A 24,016-nucleotide genomic window follows, 5' to 3' on the forward strand; every position below is an offset into this window, starting at 1 on the left:
GTATGAGTACCGATATATTTTTTTTCTGTACTCACCGATACCAGAAGTTCCATTTAAGGAAGCTGGGCAGCGTGTAATGACCACCAGGTGAAGAGGAAGCATGGAGTCGGCCTTCTGGCCAATCAGAAAGCAAGGGGGTGGGTAATGACTCGCCGCCTGGCTTCCTGATTGGCTGCGAAGCCGGCTCCATGCTCCCTCCTCACCAAGTGAGGAGGGAGCTTGGAGCTGGCCTCCTGGCTAATCAGGAAGTTGGGGGGCGAGTCATTACCCGCCCCCTGACTTCCTTATTGGTCAGGAAACTGGCTACAATGCTCACTTGTCACCAGGGAACATGGAGCTGGCTTCCCGACCAATCAGGAAGCTGGGCGGCGTGCAATGACTCGCCACCCGGCTTCCTGATACCGGAAGTTCCATTATCAGGATTAGAGGTGCACCGAAATGGAAATTTAAAAACCGAAATTAAAAAAAACTGTCAGACCGATACCGAAAATGTTTTTATTTTAATTTTTTCAAATTTTGTAAATATTTTATTTTTTATAAACTTTTTAATTTTTATTTATATATTCATTTTTTTACTTTACTTTTAGGGGTTTCAGGGAAGTATTGGTGGTCTTAACAGACCCCCGATATTTCCGTTTTAACATAGAAAAAGAGATTGAGGACACAAAGTCCTCAATCTCTTTTTCTGCAGCCCCTGTTATCAATGAACAGGAATCCTCTATACTGAGTGTTTCTGTTCATTGATAACATGAGGACAGAGTATGTTTACTATAACAACAACTATGAATGAACAGGAGGTGATGTAGATCACTTCTCATTCATTCATAATTGAGTACTTTAATGTTTATAGATCTCCTGCAGAGTAAAGTGATGTCTCATTAAAGAGGACCTGCCTTTGCATGTTTACCGTCACTAAGAGTTTTGTCCTCTTGTGAATGGAGTCAAGTAAAAGAAAAGAAAAATACACAAACACCCTGGCCCCCTGTACACACACAAATTTTAGGCTCGATTTGCAATTTTTATGCTGTGCTAAAGTGCATTATTGCACATGTTTAAAGGTTTGAATGGGGTGCCAACACACCTCAGCGCAGGCAATAACTTACACGGCCTATTAACATGCATTATGTCAAACATTAAGGCAGCCCATTCAAAATTACATTGTCTGTGAAAAGCGGCTACTCAATGCTCAGCGACATATGTTTCGGCGGCGACATATGTTTTGGTGGCCAATATATCAGGGCATCCCTAATCAGGATAGGCATCAGGAGGAGCATTTGGGCAAGTAAGAGTACTCGCCCAAATACTCTGTATCGGCACTGATATTGATACTAGTATCGGTGCATCCCTATTTAACAGTAAAGATACCTGAATTGACTTGGATTTTGGCCACTTGTGAGCCCATGTACAGCAGCATTCAGACTGCAAGAAGGAGAGGTAGCAGTAGAGAGCCAATCAGGTGTGTTATATTCACATATGCTGACAAGTAATATGCTGACAGGGGCGAGAGATCCGAGAGATGATCTAATGAGTCTGCTACTGGTCCAGTCACAGACTGGGGGCAGGGGCTACCAAGCTGTGCTACTTAATTGTTAATGAGGTCATAAGCCTGGCTGTGCTGCGTGACTGGACTATAAATCTCAGGGCTGGATGGACAGAGATACAAATCTATGGGTTGATGACTCCGTTCCCATAGTTTGTCAGGAGTTCAGCTTTAAATGGCCCAATGTGGCCCACAGCCTCTTACAAAACTCTATTTTCTGGTTACATTGGGTTTTTTGTTTTTTATTACCGGTGCTCCGGGCTGCAGCCTCCCTGACCCCCTGGTTACTCATTAGATCAGCCCATCAGGCCAAAAAAGTGGACTGATTACTCTAAAGGTAAAGCCACTCGTACAGATGGTGCTTTCCTCAGCACAATAGCGCGAAGGACAGAGAAAACTCATAGGGTAAAATTCATCATCCCGTAGCCTTGAAAGTGATTAAAAAAAATAAATGTATTTGTAAGATTGCGAGTATTAAAGAATTGCCACTTTAAAATAGGAGAACGAACCTGGAACTAAATGAATCCTAATGTTTACACAGATCTGATGGCAATCAAATAGTGGCCTATGGATAGAGAAATTATCAGTACAAAGAACCCGGCAGAGTCATGTCCATAGCCCAAGACGAAGAGTGGGCACAGATTATATAATGATGTAAAAGCACAGAGAAGTTAATAATACTCCTTGTACTGGGTGATCCAGGGCTGCCGAGGCATCGGTATGTAGGAATTACAGCTGGTGCCCAACTTTTCAGGTCTTCTCTAGCTGTGGTCAATGGAGCTCGTGCAATCGATCCTTCAATGTATTGATAGTATAGTCACTATTTGTCCTTTCCTGTTTTTATTCTTTCCTAATCAAAAGTAAAATATCATAATTCTGGGCTGAGGCCTCTTGCCACCAGCGATACTCTGATCTAACATAAGCTAAACTGTACCCATCATGCACTGCTCATCTCCCTGTTTTTGTGTGCTCGTTGAAATGGCTTCGTCTTCATGCTGATGGAAATGTTCCATGATGGAATGCGTAACGAGGGCACACACCCAGCTCCGAGGCTGTCACTAGGTAAACAGCTTGTGTAGCATAGACCGTATCTAACCTGGCACACGGGCACAGGTGGTACTGAACAATTTGTTCCAGTCTCCTTATCTAAAGCTTCTGAATCAAGCTGGGACGGTTCCAGAACTCTCACTCCAGCAGACTGGCCTTATATGAGCTGGTAGATTGAAACTCCATGCAGCGTATGGTATGCTATGCTGGGATTTTATTAGATTTTATCAGAGCTTTCGGCTTCTGATGTTTATTTATTGTAAGACTTAGGACATTTGCAAAGATTCCATTACCTTTTTCACGTGGTGCATCCGCAGCCCTTCCACCTTTCCCTTCTTATAAATGACGATATCTGACATTAATGAGAGCTATTCAGAATTGGACTTGTGCAAACATTTTAATATTCAAGCGTATCAATAGCCAATTCTTATTTTATTGAAGTTTTAGATAGAATGGGGACCCGTGTCAGGTTCTACTGCTCTCCTACTGGGGATGGGGGGGCCCATTAGAGAGCCTTCCCCCTCACTTCCTGTGACCAGCCACTTTCTTTCCCAGGTGGACAATGCCCCGGCTCACTTTTTTGCCGGGTTGGAGGGGGCGTGGCGGGCCATTGAAGTGAATGGCACCGTAGCCACGCACTGCGACCGCCCGCACGAGATCGCAAGGGGCATTGTGCCTGCGGTGCGGTCAAAATAGTGCTTGCAGCATTTTGATTGCACCGCACTGCAGGCACAGTGTGCCTTGCGATCCTGTGCGGGCGATCACATTGCGGCCGCAGGGCGTGGCTACGGTGCCATTCACTTCAATGGCCCGCCACGCCCCCTCCAGCCCGGCAAAAAAAGTGAGCCGGCCGCAATGCGAGCAGTGCGTTCCGGTCCGATTCTGACCGGAACGCACTGCCCTATGGTGTGAACGAACCCTTGAAATAGGCATTTTACATTAATCTTGCCCAGAGGGAATTACAAACATTACATTCAAGCCCTGAAGAAGGAATACCCTTCCCCCTGAAATCAATTTGTCAGTAATAGATACAGGGCCCGTTCACACTCTATGCATTGGGGCTGCACTGGCCATATTTTTCCAGAGCAGCCGCAACCCAAGACAAGGCAGTTTCCCTTGTTCCAGATGGACTCTCCAAATAGTGAAGCAAGGATAAGAATAAAATCCGTCAGTATAGGCGGCTCTGAGATTACTTTTCTGACAGGTTCTCTATTAATACCTGCCCCAAGTTTCATTACGTCTTTTCTCTTTTTTTTCAGGTACATCCAGAGTTTGATGGACCTAATAGAATTTGTGGAAAAGAGCCCCGATGACCAGAGGGTTCTGTCTGAGTAAGTGCCTTGTTTTTGCAAATTAAGACAAAGTTGTTTTGTAATGCGTTGTCACCGCTGGAGGCTCAGGAGATGAAATGTCACTGCACTTTGTCACAACAACGCGGCAATAATAAGCAGAGTGATTGGATTGTTTACACAATAACACAGACTTGTTTCAATGTAGCCGCGCACTTCCCGTTGAGGTGCACCACTTTCTCCAAGGCGTAGTGTTTTATTTTGGAAGCGAAGGTCACCGTACTTGCAAAGCGCATTCAGTGACCTTATTCAGTGTCATTAGGAATACCCTGTAATGAGGCCTGGTAGAGGTACACGGTGTGATTCTGTCCAGTGTCTTTATCATGTATGTCATTTCATTTCACCATTTGTTATAAAGCACCCTGCAATGCAGTACAGTACACTGTATTCAGACTGATACCAGGACCATGTGCACCTCATGACTTGCCAGCAGGCTCACCGTTTGCTTTCTATCAGTAATTTTAGAAGGGGGCAATAGAAAAGGTGGAAGCACCTACAGTCTATTGGGATAACGGAGGATATAGAAGGTACGAGAGCTTACAATCTATTAGGGTATTGAAGGTGAAAGAGTTTAAAATCTATTGGGTGCAAGGGAGGATACAGAAGAAGGAAGAGCTTACAATCTATTAGAATATACAGGAGGAAGAGCTTACAATCTATTAGAATATACAGGAGGAAGAGCTTACAATCTATTAGAATATATGGGAGGATACAGAAGAAGGAAGAGCTTACAATCTATTAGAATATACAGGAGCAAGAGCTTACAATCTATTAGAATTTATAGGAGGATACAGAAGAAGGAAGAGCTTACAATCTATTAGAATATACAGGAGGAAGAGCTTACAATCTATTAGAATATACAGGAGGAAGAGCTTACAATCTATTAGAAGATACAGGAGGAAGAGCTTACAATCTATTAGGATATACGGGAAGATACAGAAGAAGGAAGAGCTTACAATCTATTAGAATATACAAGAGGAAGAGCTTACAATCTATTAGAATATATGGGAGGATACAGAAGAAGGAAGAGCTTACAATCTATTAGACTATACAGGAGCAAGAGCTTACAATCTATTAGAATATATGGGAGGATACAGAAGAAGGAAGAGCTTACAATCTATTAGAATATACAGGAGGAAGAGCTTACAATCTATTAGAATATATGGGAGGATACAGAAGAAGGAAGAGCTTACAATCTATTAGAATATACAGGAGGAAGAGCATGCAATCTATTAGAATATACGGGAAGATACAGGAGGAAGAGCTTACAATCTATTAGGATATAATGGAGGATACAGGAGGGGGAAGAGCTTGCAGTAAATTAGAGTATAGGGCAAGACACAGAAGTGCTTACAATCTATTGGGGTATAAGGAGGGTCCAGAACAAGGAAGAGCTTCTAGTCTATTAGGATATACAAGAGGATACAGCAAGTGGGAGATCTTAGTCTGTTGGGGTAGAAGGGAGGATACAGAAGGTAGAAGAGCTTACAGTCTAATAGCGTATAAGGGAGGGATACAGCATGTGGAAGAGCTTTACAATCTATTAATATATAAGGAAGGATACAGAACAAGGAAGAGCTTACATTCTACTATGGTATACGGGAGGACATAGAAGGTAGAAGAGCTTACAGTTTAATAGCATATAAGGGATTATCCAAAAGGAGGAAGAGCTTACAATCTAATGGGGTGTAAGGATGGATACAGAAAGTAGAAGAGCTTACAATCAATTAGGAATGATTCATAAAGGTGGAAGCGCTTACAGTCTATTAGGGTATAATGGAGCATACAAAAGGAAGATACAGAAGGAAGAGCTTACAATTTATTAGGGTATAAGGGATGATGGAGAAGGAGGAAGAGCTTACAATCCTATTAGGGTACGAGGATGGATACAGAAGGTAGAAGAGCTTACAATTTGATTAGGAATGATTCATAAAGGTGGAAGCGCTTAGTCTACTAGGGTATAAGGGAGTCTTTCATCTTGAAATAATCGTTTGAGGGAACGATCTCTTGTTGCCATTTGAAATTTTGTTATGAAATTCCACTAAATGCAGATTTTTTTTAATCTGCAGTTTTACAGAGATTCTGGTCAACATCCGGAACCGGCATAACAACGTTGTCCCCACAATGGCCCAAGGGGTTATCGAATACAAAGAAGCCTTTGGGGTGGATCCCGTGACCAATCAGAACGTCCAGTACTTCCTAGACCGTTTCTACATGAGCAGAATCTCCATCAGGATGTTAATTAACCAGCACAGTAAGGATCTGTACTCTTTGTTCGGAGATCACTGTTGACCTAGTTTCCCAGCGGCACATTTGATCGATGGCCCATTTTTGTAGATGGGGAAAAATTTACTTTTTTGTTTCCGTCCACAAGGCACATGTTTCATGTGCCGGCTTTATACAGCATAGTCCTTCTAGTACAAATTTCTATCTATGTCAGGTGGATTGATTTTGTCCTAAAATTAATCTGTTTATTGTCCTCCTACATAAAATTTGGGCTTAAAGAGACTGTTTGTTTTCCTTTCCCAGTGCAGATAAAAACTGTCACTTAGCCCTGCCTTCCCCAGCAGTACATACTCTCCTTTCCTTGCTCCTACACTGCTCTGTTTGGCCCACGGGGGAACCTGGGAGAAAAGCCCTGTGTAAGCACCAATTGACTAAAAAGCAAAACTTTAGCTTTCAGTTTGGTATAAGGTAGGGAAGGGTTAAAATACTAGTCACCACTGTCCCATTGGGGGGATTTACCTTCACTTCCTGTCCTGTCACAGGAAGTGAGCGGAAATCTCCCCAAAAGAGAGAAAAACCCTCTTTCTTTTACTGTTAACTCTGAAAGGGAATAAAGGGTAAAGCTTCGAATGGGGACAGGCAGAATTTTGTATTTCCCCTTACTTTCAATCTTGGTGAGGGCAGATAGAGAAGGTGACTCTCTCTGCTGGGGAGACCGTAATAAAAACCTGAGGGGTTCTAACCCTTATACAAAACTAAAACCTCATTGAAAATTCTTTACATTAACCAGTTGATTAAAGGAGAACTATGGGGTCAGTGTTTTTCCCCATAGTTCTCCTTAGGGTAATGGGAGGACACAAACTAGCGTCCCCCCGTCACCCTAAGCTCAGTATACCGCCCGCGAGCTGTAGCTGCTGAATCACAGCAGAATCCCAACACACAGGATTCTGCTTTGCAGTCATGAATCCACGGCTATGATTTTGTGAGTCCTTAGTAAGATGGCTTTTCTTGCTCCTAAAACACTCAATGAGTCACTGGTACTTGATTTCTTTTAATTAATATTACTGATTTTATTTAGTTTTATTTAAGATTTTTATCCTTTTGTATGACCTTGTGATATGCATAGCTCAAGCAGAGAATATGCATTTGAGGCTGTTTCACAGTTAAAGTGTATGCTCATGCATTACCCAGTGTTACCTCCGATACTCCCTCCTCCTCCAAAGCATGTCCCAGAATTACATTTTTCTCGTACCTTGTCCCTATAGTAAAAAATAGCTTTTCTTATAACTCGTGAAATCACCACCAGGCTTGTGAAATTCTTGCAGCTACTAGAGGATTTGTTCCTATTCATCTACGTACAGCAAGGTCCACTTTAAAGTGACACTAAACTCCGGTGTTAAATCTTAAAAACACATTTAATTACCTTAACTATTAACAAAAATGTATCTTATTTTTGTATCACTCGGCTGTAGATCCTCCAATCATCTCTGAATTGGTGCTGACACTGTACGTCCTTCTGGAGGGGGGCTACTTTTGCTCCCTATTGTCCCTGTGTATGTTGTAAAGTAGTTACCGCTCCAAGCTCACTCCCGGGATGGACTACAATCTCAATACAACTTGGATACCTAAACATGAGATTGTAGTCCATCACAGGAGGAAGCATGGAGCGGTGACTACTTTACAACATACACAGGGACCATGGGGAACAGAAGTAGCCCCCCTCCAGAAGGAAGGACAGTGTCAGCACCAATTCGGAGATGATTTGAGGATCTACAGCCGAGTGATACACAAATAAGATACATTGTTGTTCATAGTTAAGGTACTTGAATGTATTTTTAAAATTTCACTCCTGAGTTTAGTGTCACTTTAAATCTGATTGGTGGCTATGTGGAAATAGCGTCAGTTCTTGGTAGGAAGGCGTTGATACACCAGGCCCATCACATTTTTCAGGCTTGGCATAGTACAAAGTTTAATGACCTTGTTTTCAGCTAAAAGTGCAACTCGGCCCTTTTCTATCTCCTAGGAATCCTGTTGGTGTTTTTATTGCTTAGTGTCAAGATTCTCTTTTTCTTTTTTTTTCTTTCTCTTGTTTGCTTCCATGTCCAAAACAGTCCAAGCAGTAGGCAGATGCAGTATATTTTATTTATAGCTCTATTTTAAAATAGTGTACGGCAAATGAATATGGAATCCAGGGGCCAGTCTGTCCAATCCAGGAGCCAGCAGGCATTTTTTTGGAGCAACGTCCATTGACAACAACTACAGAAAACCTTCAAATTGGGCACTAGCTGTAATTTTTAAGGCGCATTTGCGACCCGGCTACTGGGATTTGTCCCGCCTGGTTTCAAGATTTTTATATCTTTTTGATTTATTCATAGACTTCCTTCTTGAGAATTTGATGTAATTAACTAATATAATGAAAACCAGTGTTGGACATTGATTATATTTAGCTGACTTCAGTGTTTAATAATGCTGCATAGAGAAACAATGTGTATTATTATCCTAAAGCCCCTTTCACAAGGTCAGATCACGGATCTCCTCCTGATCAGAAAATATGTCACCTTTGCATGGACATGGATGTTGCAGATTTTTACTCCCTCTTGCGATGGAAGAAAAAAAAAATGACATTGCCAGACCCATGTTAGTGTATGGGCGGTCTGATCTAAACAGACAGTTGTCCGTTTACATCCGGTTACCCCCGGTCCTGCGTAACTGATCTGTGATCCATTTGTTTTTCCAGACCTGGCCGGAGCCGGGGTTAACCAGATGTGAAGGGATGCCTGTCCATTTCAGTCCTGCTGCCCGTACACTAACATTGAGCTTCTGATCAGGTCTGCCTGAAAAACTGACAGACGGACCTGATCGGAAAGCCCGTGTGAAAGGGGTCTAAGAAGTCGACCACATTTCTGGTTTATTATCAATAATAATGGTATATTAAACTATCCAAACCAGCCAACACCTACATTATTTATTTTGTTTTATGCATTCATCAGGGCAGTGAAATCTGATGTTATGATGGTTGGGGCAGCCTGCACCATAGTCAGAGCTATTCATCGTTTTAGATAAATGTATATTGCTAGTCACTATAACTCTTCATTTTTTATTTTAGCTCTTCTGTTCGACGGTGGAACTAACCCTGCCCACCCAAAACACATTGGAAGTATTGACCCCAACTGCGAAGTAGTGGAAGTAGTGCATGGTAGGTAGAAATAGACATCTTGTCTTTCTGAGTTCAAAAACAATTGGGGGTATAATTCCTAATTCCCTCAAAATACATTAAACCTCACAACAACAAAATATAGAAAAATGTGAAAACCTGTATTGGGCAACAATTAAATAATATTACATTCTGCTCATTTCTTGTACTCCTCTATTATAAAATCTAATTTCAGGAATTGATTTATGCTTATCTTATGTTTCAGATGCCTTCGAGAATGCCAAAATGCTCTGTGAGCAGTATTATCTGGCTTCTCCTGATCTACAAATAAAACAGGCAAATGGTGAGTTAAAGTGCGGAAGTATAAAAAGAAAAATAGGATTAAAAAAAACAATGGAGGGAATTTATCAAAGCAATTGCAATAGTTTTAGCCTCTTAGATTATTATTGTTATTATTTATGTTCATTTTTTTATGTGCAAATCTGTCTTTTAACATGTGCACCTGTTTTAACCTCAGCTTGCACTACTTTTCCAATTGTGCTTGTTTTCCGAAAGTTTGCACTTGTTTACATCTGCACTTGTTCTGCGGCTGTCTGGAACTGGAGCATCACCAAACAAAACAAGTCCCCATGACCACTTCTTCAAGATGCGACAGTAAAGCTTTTTGCCTGTAATTGCGAGTCTTCTTTCCTGGAGTCTATTTCATCTCATTTATGAACAGCATTACACTAGCATCATAAATGTGGTGCAAATATATCCCATGTGACCATAATGTGAGTTCAAACACTCGCAATTGCTATGATAAATTCCCCCCAATGAGTCAACTGGTGTGGTGGGTTTTTTTGTTTTGTTTTTTAGAGCTCATTCACATGGGAGTTAATATTCCTAGTAGACAGGCAATGTGTATACTGCACATTTCACATGTATTTTATAATCCCATCTTTTTATTTTCCAACAGCCAAATCCCCTGGACAACCTATAAATATGGTGTACGTTCCTTCTCACCTTTACCACATGCTGTTTGAGCTTTTTAAGGTACGGATGCAATGAGTATTATTTGTATAAAAAACAGAATCTATTACCGGTAGATGTATTCTGTGGGGGCCCCCGGGGGTTCCAGATCTACCTATTAAAGTGTGCATGTACTTGACCCATGCAAGGAGAAGCAACAGGTTTACTTAAAGTGGATATTGAATGGAAAATGTGCCAAGAGGCAGGCTTTTATTGCAGAAGAGACAATGAGGCTGCATCCACTGGGTGGCAGCGTGGTGTAGCGGGGCCTGGCGTTGTAAAAACATTATCGCTGATTATTATTTTTTTTTAAACTTTATTGGCTATGTACAAAGTGTACACTCCATGCTGTGCTGCGGGGACTTCTGGTGCAATCCAGTAAGCTGCGCAGGCCCAGCTCAGTGTACAATTCTGGCATCAACCGGGTGTTGGTATAAATTACCGCCTGTGTATCAAAACCAAAAGAAGACTGTGCAAAGATGTCTGCACTGGTGATGGCGCTCACAGACATGGCATCACTGGAGGGGAGGGTTTGTAGGCCAGCTTTAAATTTTTTTTAGGTTTCTGGTGATCCTGCCAGTAATACTTCCGGTCCTAGGGTGACAATGCTCACTTGCCATACTGTTTTTGGGGGAGCAGCATTGTCACCCTAGAACAGGAACAGTGTTAGGACTGCATAACACCCCGCTTCTGTTTTCATAACCTGGTTTGGAGGGTGTTTTTCTAGTCCAGACAGATAGTTGGGAACAATTCTAACTTGTAACTTCCTGTTATCAGTTGACAAGATTTTTAGAGGGAGCGAGAGGTGTTTTTTCACTTTCTCTAATGGACATAAGAAACCCCTTTTCAATGGTATATTTAATAAATCAAAAGGGCAAACAAAGATTCATTGTTGGGGTTTACATCTTAATGTGATGGGCGGCTTTATTGACCAAGCAGGAGGAGTGAGGACAAGCTGGGTTTCTTTGCAGGCAAAGTGGAGATTTCCATATAACCTCATCTGCCTAAATCTGACATTCATTATTCACTGACCAGAACAGATGTATTAACTGATTCAAGGCTCAATTCACAAAGCTTTACCACAAGGTGAAGTATCTGTATTTTAGCTACATGATTGTAATTTTCATATCTTGTAGGCCTTATGAGTCCTATGACTCATTAAAATAACTGTCCCGTATCCCTACCCTGGTGTGTTAGGTTTGTGAATTGAGCCTTATGAATTTTTTGATTGTATGTCTGGTTAATATTGACCAGGTGTGTAAAAGGCTTGAGTGCATTTACTCCTGCATGCTGGTATATCTGTCAGCTGCCGGGGATGTTTATTACAGATGCCTCCATATCACGTATCGTCCTTTAGAGTAACTCCACCACAATGCACTTGTCCTGTCATGTAATTGGCTCCTTCCAGCTAAATTTAGTACATTGCCTTTCATACTTGGCATTTCATAGTGCCAAGCTGAGGGCATTCAAGTTCAAAGTGTTTTAGAGCCCCGATTAAAACTGAACTCCAAGCAATTTAAAAAAAAAATATGGGTACATTTTATGTTTGTATTAAACATCATTAAATTGTAATCTTTTGCACAGCGGCACTCAAACTGGAAGAGGGAGGGGCGACACTGGGAACCAATCAGGTGTCCTGCATTCCCATGTGCTGACTGGATATTCAAATACTTAAATATTTTTAACAAGCGGTAACTGAGCTTTAAAATTTCTCATTGACCTCAGTAGCTGCAGAAATTGGGCAGCAATTCATCCTCACAGTAGAAGCAGTGAATTCTTTCAGTGCAGAACTTATCGCTTAGTAATGTTGGGGCCCCCAGGAGCTTTTGCCATATTGTGCAAGCATGCTGAGCATATTTGCATGTTGTGGTATGCTTGCCTTTTTAAATACTATTCTCCAGAGATGCAACCACGGTTGCCTCTCATCACCATTGCTTTTTACCGGGGCTTCTGCAGAGTTTAAAGCCTTTGGCCATCTTGACTGGCCAGGCTGCAATGACATAACTTACAATCATGTGGAAGTTGCTTTGTCCTGGTATGTACACTGAGCTGAGTTGCTCTGTCCCTGCTTGTAGGGTGAGTTGAGCTGCTCCGTCCCTGCATGTAGGAGGAGTAGGACGAGCTGCTCAGTCACTGCTTGTAGGAGGAGTAGGATGAGCTGCACAGTCACTGCTTGTAGGATGAGCTGCACAGTCACTGCTTGTAGGAGGAGTAGGATGAGCTGAGCTGCTGAGTCACTGCTTGCAGGGTGAGCTGAGCTGCTCAGTCACTGCTTGTAGGAGGGGTAGGGTGAGCACAGCTGCTCAGTGACTGCTGGAACCAGGAGTAGACCTGGTGAAAAGAAAGAGCTTTCTACTGTAGACTTTGAGGATGAATTACTCCACTGTGCCTAGAGCTATAGAGGTCATTGAGAGCTCATTTACTTTTTGGTAAGAATAGGTAAGTCTCCATTGCCTGGCCACAGTTCTTTAAAGCAAACCTGAGTTTTGCTCATGAAAGGGCTAAACAACAGTTTCACTTGAATGCCCCCTCTCCACCAGCACATGCTTGCTTTTCCTTTGCTTCACCACTGCTACATTCAGCCTGCATGGTATGTGCAAAGCACAGGTTTACCTAAATAGATGGTGGAATACATTAAATGACCCCCTCCTTACCATCATGTCTTGATTTGTATTGTGATTGTAATGTCTTCCTTATATTGTAAAGTGCTGCGCAAACTGTTGGCGCAATATAAATCCTTTATAATAATAATAATAACCCCTGAACCACCTCTTTTTATATGGGTCAAAATAAAGGAGGGAGGGGTCAAATCAAGCAAATAAAATCCTATCTAAATGCATTCTGTAGAATCTGTTTGCTAAGGGAAACAGCTGCAGGTTTCTTGCTTCAGTATTCCTAATGCAGCCCGACTGTATGCGTATAATAAATTGAAATTTTCTGTATTCTTGTCCCCCCCAGAACGCCATGCGAGCGACCGTGGAGAGCCATGAGGAGAGCATGTCTCTCCCACCTGTTAAAGTCAATATTGTTCTAGGAAATGAAGACCTGACCATTAAGGTAAGCGCCTGGAAGAATGACCCTGAGCAAACATCTGTTCCCTGTCCCCCTGTGTCCATACACATTGTGCGTTATCAGCACAGTTTTACTAATGACCAAATGCGTGAGCAAATATTTACTCTAGCTCTTACCACAAATAAGCTGCCTTATTAATGACTTTACCTTCACTATACTAATAGGCAGTTATTTTAAGTGAACCTGACTTGGCCTGAAACTAACGACTTTGCTGACATGGCCTTGACCTCTCCCAACATAAAAAACCTCCCGCCTGTCATTAGGCTATTAAGGTGGAACTCGAATCATTAGAATATCGTGCAAAAGTAATTGCAGTAAGTGCTGCAAAAGGGGCCCAAGCCAAGTACTGTGTACATATGCATGCTTGTACTTTTCAGAGGTCCGATATTGTTCTATGTACAATCCTTGTTTTATTGATTGCATGTAATAATCTACTTTTTTGAGGTTGTGGATTTGGGGTTCTTGGGGTTTTCATGAGCTGTAAGCCATAATCATCACAATTATGACAAATCACGGCTTGAATTATCTTGCTTTGCATGTAATGAGTCTATCTCATATATTAGTTTCACCTTTTAAGTTGCATTAGTGAAATAAATGAACTTTGCACGATATTCTAATTATTCGAGTTTCACCTGTAAGGTGGAACTTAGCTTAAAAAAAGCCAAACACTTGCCAGCAGACTGGCTCTTTATTGCAGATGAGACTTTATATGTCATGACATCGAGCTCTGCAATCGGCACATCCCATGCTCTCTGCTGCGTGAAGAGCTTAGCAAGGGGGCATGTTGGACCCTTGCAGAGAGACCACTGCTTATACAGAGAGGAACCTTCTTTGCAGCATGCTTGCCGGGGACAGGCTTTTTTATATTGTCTGATGCACCTGGGATGTATTTAGCTTATTTAAAATGGAAAATGTAACTGGACTTTAAAGCCCAGACCCAGGAATTGTAAAAAGTTGAGCAGTAGCCCAGTGGCTCTTAAAATGTTAAAAGGACACTGGGATAAAGGTTCACTTCAGTAATACAGAATCTTGTTCTCCTGTATAACATATTGATCATTATTGTGTTCTGTGTGTATCATCATTGCATTTGCTCAGCATTGTATTCATATATCTGAATTGAATCTTTAGGGACCCCACTAACTGATGCATTCCTTGTTTTCTAGATCTCTGACAACGGTGGGGGTGTTCCTTTAAGAAAAATAGAGCGTCTTTTTAGCTATATGTATTCCACAGCCCCGCTGCCCATGATGGACAATGCTCGGAACGCCCCTCTGGTGAGCAAACCATTTTTTTGCCTTCTCGCACACATTGATGATCCGGTTTGTTTGGGTGGTTTGATGAATGAGGTTGTGATTGTGCATAGTTGTAGCAGAGTGCAGCTGCTCCCCCCCCCCCAGCTCCTTCCCTGGGGCATGCTGACTGTTCCAGCACTGATGAATTGCCTTTTGTTGACAGGGAACATTTAATAAGTATAAATTGTTTAGCTGGGATGTGGGCCGAGAACGGGTCAGAAGCCACCACGCTAGTGTGTAAGGCTGGAGGTGGCACAAGGGAATTGGTCCTGATTGCAAGTGATGAAATCCTGGAACTATGCCTTTCTCATCGCGCATGCACATGTACAGTCCATTACATGGAGGGATAGCCCTCTGTACCTGGTACCTTGTCCTGCTGTCTTCTCCACACTCCTTAGGGAACAATAGGGAAGTAGTATAACTTTTTTCCAGCCTCTGATCTTTTTTTATTACGGTGCTGGTCTCCAAAGGTTCCCCAATGGTGAGATTGTTGCACAATTGTATTTTTTTTTTAATATTGTGAAGCAATCTCTCCATGCAGTTCTCTACCAATGGATGATGATCCTTTTTTTTTCAGGGGTGAGAAGAGGGTTTAGTCCAGCTATTGGGGTGCAAACATGCGACTTTCTTTTACCTTCCTTCAAACAGCTTAAGGTGGAGCTGCAACCAACACTTAGTTAATATTAGTGTTGGATAGAGTAGGGAAGGGTTAGAAACTCTATCAGGTTTTTGTTGCGGTCTGCATTACCCTTGATACAATTCTCCTCACTTCCTGTCCTGGTGATGAGGTCAAGGAAGTGAAGAGAAATCTCTTTGATGGGGACAAGGATAACATCAAAGTATGCGGTAGAATTGCCCTCATTTGCTTTCCCCAAGACCGCCCAGGAAGCAAAATTTGCCTTTTCTTGTGACCACACAGGAAGTGGGAGGGATTCTCCCAAGCAGGGACATGGACCGTATTTAAGACCCTGAAAGCTGAACTCCATGAACAGTTGTACTGGCTCCTCTCCTCCTGGACTGAGATGTCTTACTCTGTGATGAGCTCACCTTGTGCAGTAAAATCAATGTGCATTAGATGCTACAGCAAGTCAGATTACGCCCTGCCTCATTTCCTGGCTGGAGGGCATCCATCTTTTTCTTCCTCCCCAGACCGACTGTCCCCAGTCCGCCCTATTCATTGGAATTCATTTTTTTCAGTCATGGAGACTCCGCACCACATGGTAGACTCCATGCAAGTAAATGTAACCTGCTTAGGAACTCCAGACTGACACCAGTTTTATTTCTCATCTTCCAGGCCGGCTTCGGATACGGTTTACCCATCTCTCGGCTTTATGCCAAGTATTTCCAAGGTGATTTAATGCTGCATTCGATGGAAGGATTCGGAACAGATGCTGTCGTTTACTTAAAGGTAATTCATTGAATGAACATCTCTCTTATGTGTGTGAGCCATTGTATATTCTAAATCTCTCTAGAGATACGTCATCTACCCATGGTGGGAATACCTATAGTGAATGGCGTTCTAATTGGGGGCCTAAACTTCTCCTCCTTTCAGCTGAATTCACAGGATTTAGGTGTCGTGATTTGTTTAAATTACTTTGGGATTAAAGCAGTTTATTGGTCACTTAATCCAAATAGACCAGCAGTGATTGAAATGGATGATTCTTCATGTCGTATGGTCACCATTTTAATGCGGTCACCCATTTATTTTTGAAAGATTTTTATTATTATACAGGATATAAATAGTGTCAACAGTTTGCTTTGCAATATAAGGAAGACGTTACTGTTGCAATACAATTGAGGGCAAGATGGTTAGAAGGGCCCTGACTGTGAGAGCTTACAATATAAAAGATTACCGTATATACTCGAGTATAAGCCGTCCCGAATATAAGCCGAGGTACCTAATTTTAGCAAAGCAGAATTTACTGCATTGTAAGGGTTTTTTCCAGTTATGTGGTTTTCAAAGCTGAATTCCAGCCTCACCTTCTGGGTCCATTCACACCATCCGCATTGCGTTGGGTAGCTGAGCCTTCCTTTTTTGTTTTGTTTTTTTATGCGGCAGGGTGCGACGTGTTACAATCGCTTCAAACCCTGCTGTGCCCGTAGAACTAAATAAAATTACATTTCAACAAAGTTCCGTTAAAAAAAAAAACATGGTGTGATGCACTGGATCAGCGCTTCGGCACTGTGCCGGGGCACTGCACACCAGACACTGTGTGGTTGGTACAGCGTCTGGTGTAAATGGGCCCTAAGTCTTGCAAAGTTGTACCGGCTCCTCTCCTGGACTGGAATGTCTTCCTCTGATGTCACTGCACACTGTCAGCTTCTCACAATGTGCATTAGAAGCTGCAGGAAGTCATATAGAGCTCGCCTCATTTCCATGTCCAGCATTATCTAGCCCTTTCCCTGGCCCCACCCCTTTCATTGGATTTAGGTTCTTTCAATCATGGAGGCTCAATATCACATGAGGGTGTTGCCTAGGACTGACTGTCTGCATGCAAATGCATTCTGCCTAGGAACACCCACTCTTCCAGACTGATATCCACCCATTAAAATGTAACGCAGCCCAAGATGTGTTTTTTGCATTTGCTCTCTTTTGTTTTATTTTCATCACTTTCTGTCTCCATTTTGTTGTTTAATATTAATAATAATAATATTTAATATTGGATATCTTCTATCTTTCGGTATTATTTTATTGCTGTTGTTTATGATTATTTTATTAGTATTTTAAAAAAAAACTATGTGTGTGTATATATGTATATATATATTTGTTGTACTCCCTGAAATCACATTATAGCTTTACTTTAAAATGGGTTAAAACTGACCGCATTGTACTGATTAATCTGTTATTGAATCATCACAGGCGTTGTCCACCGAATCCATCGAGCGCTTACCCGTTTTTAACAAGTCCGCCTGGAAGCACTATAAGTTCTGCACGGAAGCAGACGACTGGTGTATCCCAAGCAGCGAGCCAAAGAACCTGGCCAGGTAGAAGACATGCACGTAGGCGGAAGAAAGGGATCAAGCACTTAAATTGCACAGGACCACTACCTGCGGGTGTCTGAGAAGACAGAGGCGAACTGTACTGTGCTGGAGCTGGCCAGGGATGCAATAAGGAGAGACAGCTAATTGTCACAAGAGGATGAAACTTTTTACATATTAGTTGTATATTTAATGCCGATAAATTATGTCCATTTCTGGTGCCTCATTGTCCAGAAGTAAGAATAGTAGCATTGTGTACCACTGTGTATTCATAATCTCAAAGGAAACGTCCTTTATGGAAAGAAAAAGAAGAGGGCTATTCGTGCCATGAGATTAAGGGCATTCATTTTTTGTTGTTGCCGAAGTTGCCCGCTTCAGCAATATTCAAAACTCAAGGTTGGGACAAGCCCCATACCACTCCGAAAACACTACCCCCTATTGAACTGATATCCATTCCCCTTCCTGTCTGTATCTTACCAGATACCTTTAACTGTCAGTAATTGCGTCTGTCATCCTCCCAAAGAATACACACAGTGGGGAGGAGGCTTGTTCAGTATTGCCAGAACGACTTCTGGAGGTTCTTGGGAAGACCTGATGTAAGTCGGGCTCCAGTGTGGTCACCTCCATACGGTCATAGAATTATGTGGAATGTTAAGATATAAAAAAAAAGCATGGAGCGATCAGATGAACCTGAATGTTGGAAAAAGATATCTCAAGTATTTGCATAAGGAAAAACCCATTTCCTTTTTCTGTAGATCTTGTTACCATCAAGCAATGATTGATTGATCCATTTATTCAATGCATGATCAATACTCAAGAATTGGCATGGGTTGAATACGTAACCCGTTCTCTCAGCCATAAATCTTAGATGTAGAGACGGCCTACACGCGCGTGAAAGTCCTACATGATAAGAAGCCAGGTTTAGTGTGCTAGGTCGTCCTTTGTACTAGGTGCAGCGGCTCAGAGTTCATCGTACAAGAAAGGATCAGAGCGAATGTTTTTCTTGGTTTAATCCTTTATTTCTGTGAGGTTCTAGAATCCATTTCTGAAAGAAGCAAGGTTTTTGATTGAAAGTCCTGAATGTGTTCATAGGTGGACATCTAAACATCTCATTCGGATTATTTGAGCTGAAGGTTCAGTTATGCAGTCTGCTTCCTTCTTTGTGCACAGAAAATGCTTTGCACAAGTTTGAAGGCTGGCCGAAGGCTAGCCTGGATTTGTGGGAGGAGCCTGTGCCTTTAAAGTCGGCACGGCTCACAGGGGATTCACGTCGGCGGGTCACGAACGTCCCCACCCGCCCATTCCCCTTGCTTTCATTCATTTAATTCATTTCATTTACATTCAGAGTATGCCCCCTTTTAGGCATACTGACCTGAGAAGGCCAAGGCACACCACAGGCCATTGGGGGGGGAGGGGGGGGCGGCAGGGTATCACTTACTTGTTAAGGCTCGGACCACAATTGCTGTTTAGAGAGGCAGTGAGCTTTTCGGAGCCCGGCGTGACTGCACAGCGGCCAACTTCCTTGCATGTACCTGATCTATTTATTGGTACTCAGATGAACCCAAGTGACACCTCATTAAAATGGATCTTCAGCCATTTTAAGAGGGAGGGGTAAGAGGCTCTCGAGATGGTACTGCTGCCTCGTTGAGCACATTTAAGCACTGTGTGGTCCTGTTGGCACTTCCAGGTTGGCATAACTCAATCAAGCAATCGGCTTTTGTCAAAAGAGCCGGATTGAGTTATTGGCTGAATAGTGCTTGCATACATTCGGATGCAGTCCCTCTCCGGGTATCCAGCAGCCATGGGAGCAGCGGCACCTGAACACAATAGCTGGCAGTGAGGAATCAAATGATTTTGTTTGTTCAGCCTGTGGGCTAAAGGAGAGAAATAAAATAGTGTACGGCCAACTTTATTCTTTCTTCCTGTCCTGGTAACAGACAGTAAGAGAACATTTCCCAATATGCATGCTGTTATGATGATCACTCACAAAGCTGGGATTTCTTCACTTCCTGTGTCCTCTCTAGGAGGGGACATCTAACAGACAGTAATTAACAGCTACACTTATCCCCTGCTTTACCCAAATAGTAACAACAATAAAAGTTGTGTTTTGGGGTTCACTGTTAACGCATATCTAAACCCAAAAACAAAAATGTATTATCTTTCAGTTTACCAGTCCTTGGATGTGGTGGCAGCATTTGTTTTTGTTTTTTCAGCCTTTGTTTTGCTTGGTGACACACTTCCTGTCTTAGGATGACAACGCTCGCTCTACTGTATCATTGGAGCAGCAGTTTTGTCACCCCAGGTTTGGACTATAAACAGAAAACAAATCCAGCCAGCTCCAACCCTATAATGCGACAGCCTGAGGCGGTTGCCTCAGACGACATCTCATTGGGTCATCAGGAATACCTGCTGCTCCCTGTCCTGCCAGAGCGTCCGAGGTTGCCACCTCACTGAGGTCACCTGTTGCCAGGAACTGAGCAGGCCACCATGCACCATGAGCACAAAGCCAGCCCTGCCCGCACCGGAACTTTCATCACGAGCCACCAACACCACCCCCCGCCCGGATGAGCACCAAGAGTGAGCAATTAACCAGCCCACATATACCCCTCCCCACCGTTTCCCCGGCCTCAGATGGCAAGACGTCTAGGGACGCCCCTAAATGCAGCTGCCACATCCAAGGACATTGAGCTGCATTGTATTAAGCTTTTCTCTTGAGGTGTAGACTTATTTCTGTATAATGCTTATACAAGTCTGTTCGTAATGTTACAAGCAAGTCAGTAATTTCTACGAGCTGCTCTTTTATATCAAACAATCCTATCCTTTAGTGGTTCTTTATACTGTAGCTCGGGTGGGCAACCTTGGCACTCCAGGTGTGGTGAAACTACAAGTCCCATCATAGTCTTGCAATGCTTTATGGCACTTCCACAACAGCAAGAGTGCCCAGATTTGCCTTCCCCTGCTACAGCTGGACATCACTATGATCTGGCTCTCAGTTCTCATTAGCCGGCTAAGAGTAACTCGGATGTCATGGGTTCGATGGAAGTGGAACAGTATTGAGCAAGTTCATATTACCTTCTCTATAATGGATCTTTAGAAAACACATTCTGTAGTTCTATAATCTGTGATCAAAGTCTGAATAGACTTCATTTTCCTTACACACAATCCAGTGATATAGCAATCTGTGTCTCTCCAACAGTTGTGGAATATGTAGCCCCCCTCTCCATGTCCTACTTCCAGCTTAGCATGGCCTGCTGGGGGTTGTAGTTCTACAGCAGCAATGGAAATGCAGCTTGCTGATCACAACATCACTGTATGTTTTTATTCAAAACCAGTTCATCTTTATTTTTAGAATCAACAAACCAATGATCAATTTCCACTCCACAAAAAAAGCCTTATGTGTTAATTTAATTACCATTGTCACTTCAGATGGCCTTTTAGTGCCCCATTTATGTATTCTTTTTTTCCTTCTAAAATAAGCTTTTAATTATTTTTAAGACCAGATGTATCTCTTTATTTTTTTATTAAAGACATTACATCCAGCATCCTATGTCTGCCTCCATCTTGCATAACATTTTTTTATTATTATTATTTTGGCTGATTAGGCTTCTTGTGTTGTAACCTTTTTTGTGTTATGCGATTTGTTAGGATGTTTTCAATAGAAAATAAAAGTTATCTGAACTTTAATTAGACTACTTTTGTGGGGTTTTTTGTTTTTGTTTTTTTTTCCATTGCCAGTTAACCAATATTGGACATAATTCATTAAGCTGCCTATACAGTTCTCTTAGCAGGCCTTTGATAATTTAAGGTAGCCACATACATTATTGTACAAATCTTTTCATATGCTTGAAAATACATTCAAGTACCTGAACTGTTAACAGAAATGTATCTTATTTGTGTATCACTTGGCTGTAGATCCTCAAATCATCTCTGAATTGGTGCTGACACTGTCCTTCCTTCTGGAGGGCGGCTACTTTTGTTCCCCATGGTCCCTGTGTCGGCACCAATTCAGAGATTATTTGAGGATATACGGCCGAGTGATACACAAATAAGATACATTTTGGATAATCATCAAGGTACTTAAATGCATTTTTAAGATTTATCTCCAGAGTTTAGTGTCACTTTAAGTGGCCTTTACGGGGCCTTCTCCCCACAACCTGTGACTGGAAGGTGAAAAGAGAAGCAGCAGACTGATAAGCTCACTGCTCTGGTAACACAGATAATTGTGCCAGAGGTGCTTTGCAATGTGTCCTGCACAACAATGGGCATCCTTGCGACTCCTTACACTTCTAGAAAGCATTGTACAGACAGTACCTGGGTTACAAACAAAATAGGGACTGTAGGTTTGTTCAGTTGAATTTGTATGCAAGTTGGAACAGGTAAATTATTTTATTTTTTTTAGGTGTAACTCCAGACCCCCCCCCATTTTTTTAAAGTTTTGAATAGCATAGGGAAGGGTTAACCGCTGTAATGTCTGTTTTGCCTCCTCAGCGGCTCTAACCACACACCATAGTAACCAAAAATAAAATTTGCATGAAGTTCTACTTTTAAATGCATCTTGGACAGATGTTTGTACAACTTCCTGTAATGAACAGTACCAGACCCGAAAGAAGAGGCAGGCACTCCTCGTCTGCACGTTCAACAACTTCCTGTAATTTATAGGCGGTCCAGTACTACGAACCAGACCCACTCCTCGTCTGTACGTCTAAAAACGTCCTGTAATGTACAATGGATACAGTACTAGAAACCAGACCCACTCCTCGTCTGCACGTCTAACTTCCTGTAATGTACAGGAGGTTCAGTACTAAGAACCTAACTCGGGGACTGCCTGTACGTAGATGCATAAAGTAGAATTTTGCAATAGGGACTGTGCATATAAAAATAGTCAACTAGAAGTGTGACACAAGGACCCCTGGAAGTGAAAGCAGGTGGGTATCCGCTACTGAAAGTGTAGCGTAACATAGTAAAGCATGGATATGCCCGCTTGAGTAAGATCTCTATAATAAAAGGTGGGTTGGTCAATGGGAAACTCCAGCTCAAAGGACCCCCTTTTGGACCCAAAATGAAAAAAAGAATGAAAACAGAGAGGAGTGGGGAAAAGATAGGGTAGGGAAAGATAATGGATTAAAGGAGAGCGAGGGGTAGAAGGGTGAGGGAGGAAGAATCTACAGGGGACCGGAGAGGAGCTGGTTCCGACACCACCAGCGCCAAAGCCCTATTTTTTTTTTACACCTTTCTTTACCTTGGACATAGACGGTACATTTACTATCATTCACATCTATTGGGTGATAATGTAATAAAGGCAAAAAGTCTGTTAATGTTGCAACAGAATTTCTGGAATCATGACTTCCTTCATAAAGGCGATGGAAGCCAGCAGAGCTTCACCTCATTCTCTAAGCTAAAGGAAAACTCCTAGCAAAGTGAACAGCCTACATGCCCTTAGTAAATCAACCTCACAAATCATCCATGGGCGCCAAACCTGTTTAAATCTGGTGATCTTGATCCTGAAACATAGCCGCAAGTTTCTCATTGACAAAGTACCACACCATTTTCTGTATAACCTGGGCAACCATGGGGGTAACGTACCACCAATCCCTGGCCAGGGTCTGTCTGGTGGAAGTAAATCTCTGTCTGCTTTCATTAAGATAATACCTGGTCATCCTGAAATGTAGGGCCTTTTTCAGGCACTTCCTGTTATATGGTGACCACGCTCTGTCCATGTTTCTCAATTATTCACCTGCGTGGTCACCATATCATCACACAATCTCACAACGGAGGCTACAAGTGGCTTTTCAACATACACACACACACACACTATTGTGCAAGCTTAACAGAAAAACACAAAGCAATAAATCCGAACTGCAAAACTGATAAGTGCTTATCGCACTGCTCTACTCAACAACATTGGATTTATCACTGACATGGAGTTACGTGTGTCCGTGTTGTTGTTAGCCCATTACACTTCTAATATGGAAAATGCTACGTCAGCACCAGCTATAAACCTAATTGGTGTTTAGGATGAACATAATGTATGTAATAGAGAGCATTTGTATCATCACCTACTATTATGAGTCAATTATGTTAACTAGGCCAAGCAACAAAACAACTAAGTATCTGTTAATAACATGTGTACTATGAGATGGATAAATATCTGGTCGTGAGTCATACTAGGTGTTGTGTACACTTGGCAGGACTCAAAGTTCTTTGAACACACACACATGCACCATTCAAGATCATTGACTACCTGCATTGGTGGATGAAGAGTGTAATATACTGTGTGTGTGTGTATATATATATATATATATATAAAGACCTTCCCTGTGCACAAGACGGTTTCTAGTCGCAACAT

The 24,016-nt window shown here is 42.2% G+C and overlaps 1 protein-coding gene across 1 annotated transcript in view; it reads left to right on the forward strand.

The window, feature by feature from the left end:
* Positions 1-17,977, forward strand: part of PDK4 (pyruvate dehydrogenase kinase 4) — a 31,216-nt gene extending 13,239 nt beyond the window's left edge. The window contains exons 4-12 of the mRNA XM_018560769.1: positions 3,847-3,918; positions 6,006-6,190; positions 9,269-9,358; positions 9,582-9,659; positions 10,275-10,351; positions 13,286-13,384; positions 14,563-14,673; positions 15,986-16,099; positions 17,552-17,977. Of these exons, the coding sequence (XP_018416271.1) occupies positions 3,847-3,918; positions 6,006-6,190; positions 9,269-9,358; positions 9,582-9,659; positions 10,275-10,351; positions 13,286-13,384; positions 14,563-14,673; positions 15,986-16,099; positions 17,552-17,680 (955 nt within the window). The 3' untranslated portion in view covers positions 17,681-17,977. The remainder of the gene's footprint in view (positions 1-3,846; positions 3,919-6,005; positions 6,191-9,268; positions 9,359-9,581; positions 9,660-10,274; positions 10,352-13,285; positions 13,385-14,562; positions 14,674-15,985; positions 16,100-17,551) is intronic.
* The last annotated feature ends 6,039 nt before the right edge of the window (positions 17,978-24,016 follow it).

This window comes from Nanorana parkeri, unplaced genomic scaffold, assembly GCF_000935625.1.
Source record: "Nanorana parkeri isolate BGI_ZX_2015 unplaced genomic scaffold, ASM93562v1 scaffold477, whole genome shotgun sequence".
In the NCBI taxonomy this organism is placed as follows: domain Eukaryota; kingdom Metazoa; phylum Chordata; class Amphibia; order Anura; family Dicroglossidae; genus Nanorana; species Nanorana parkeri.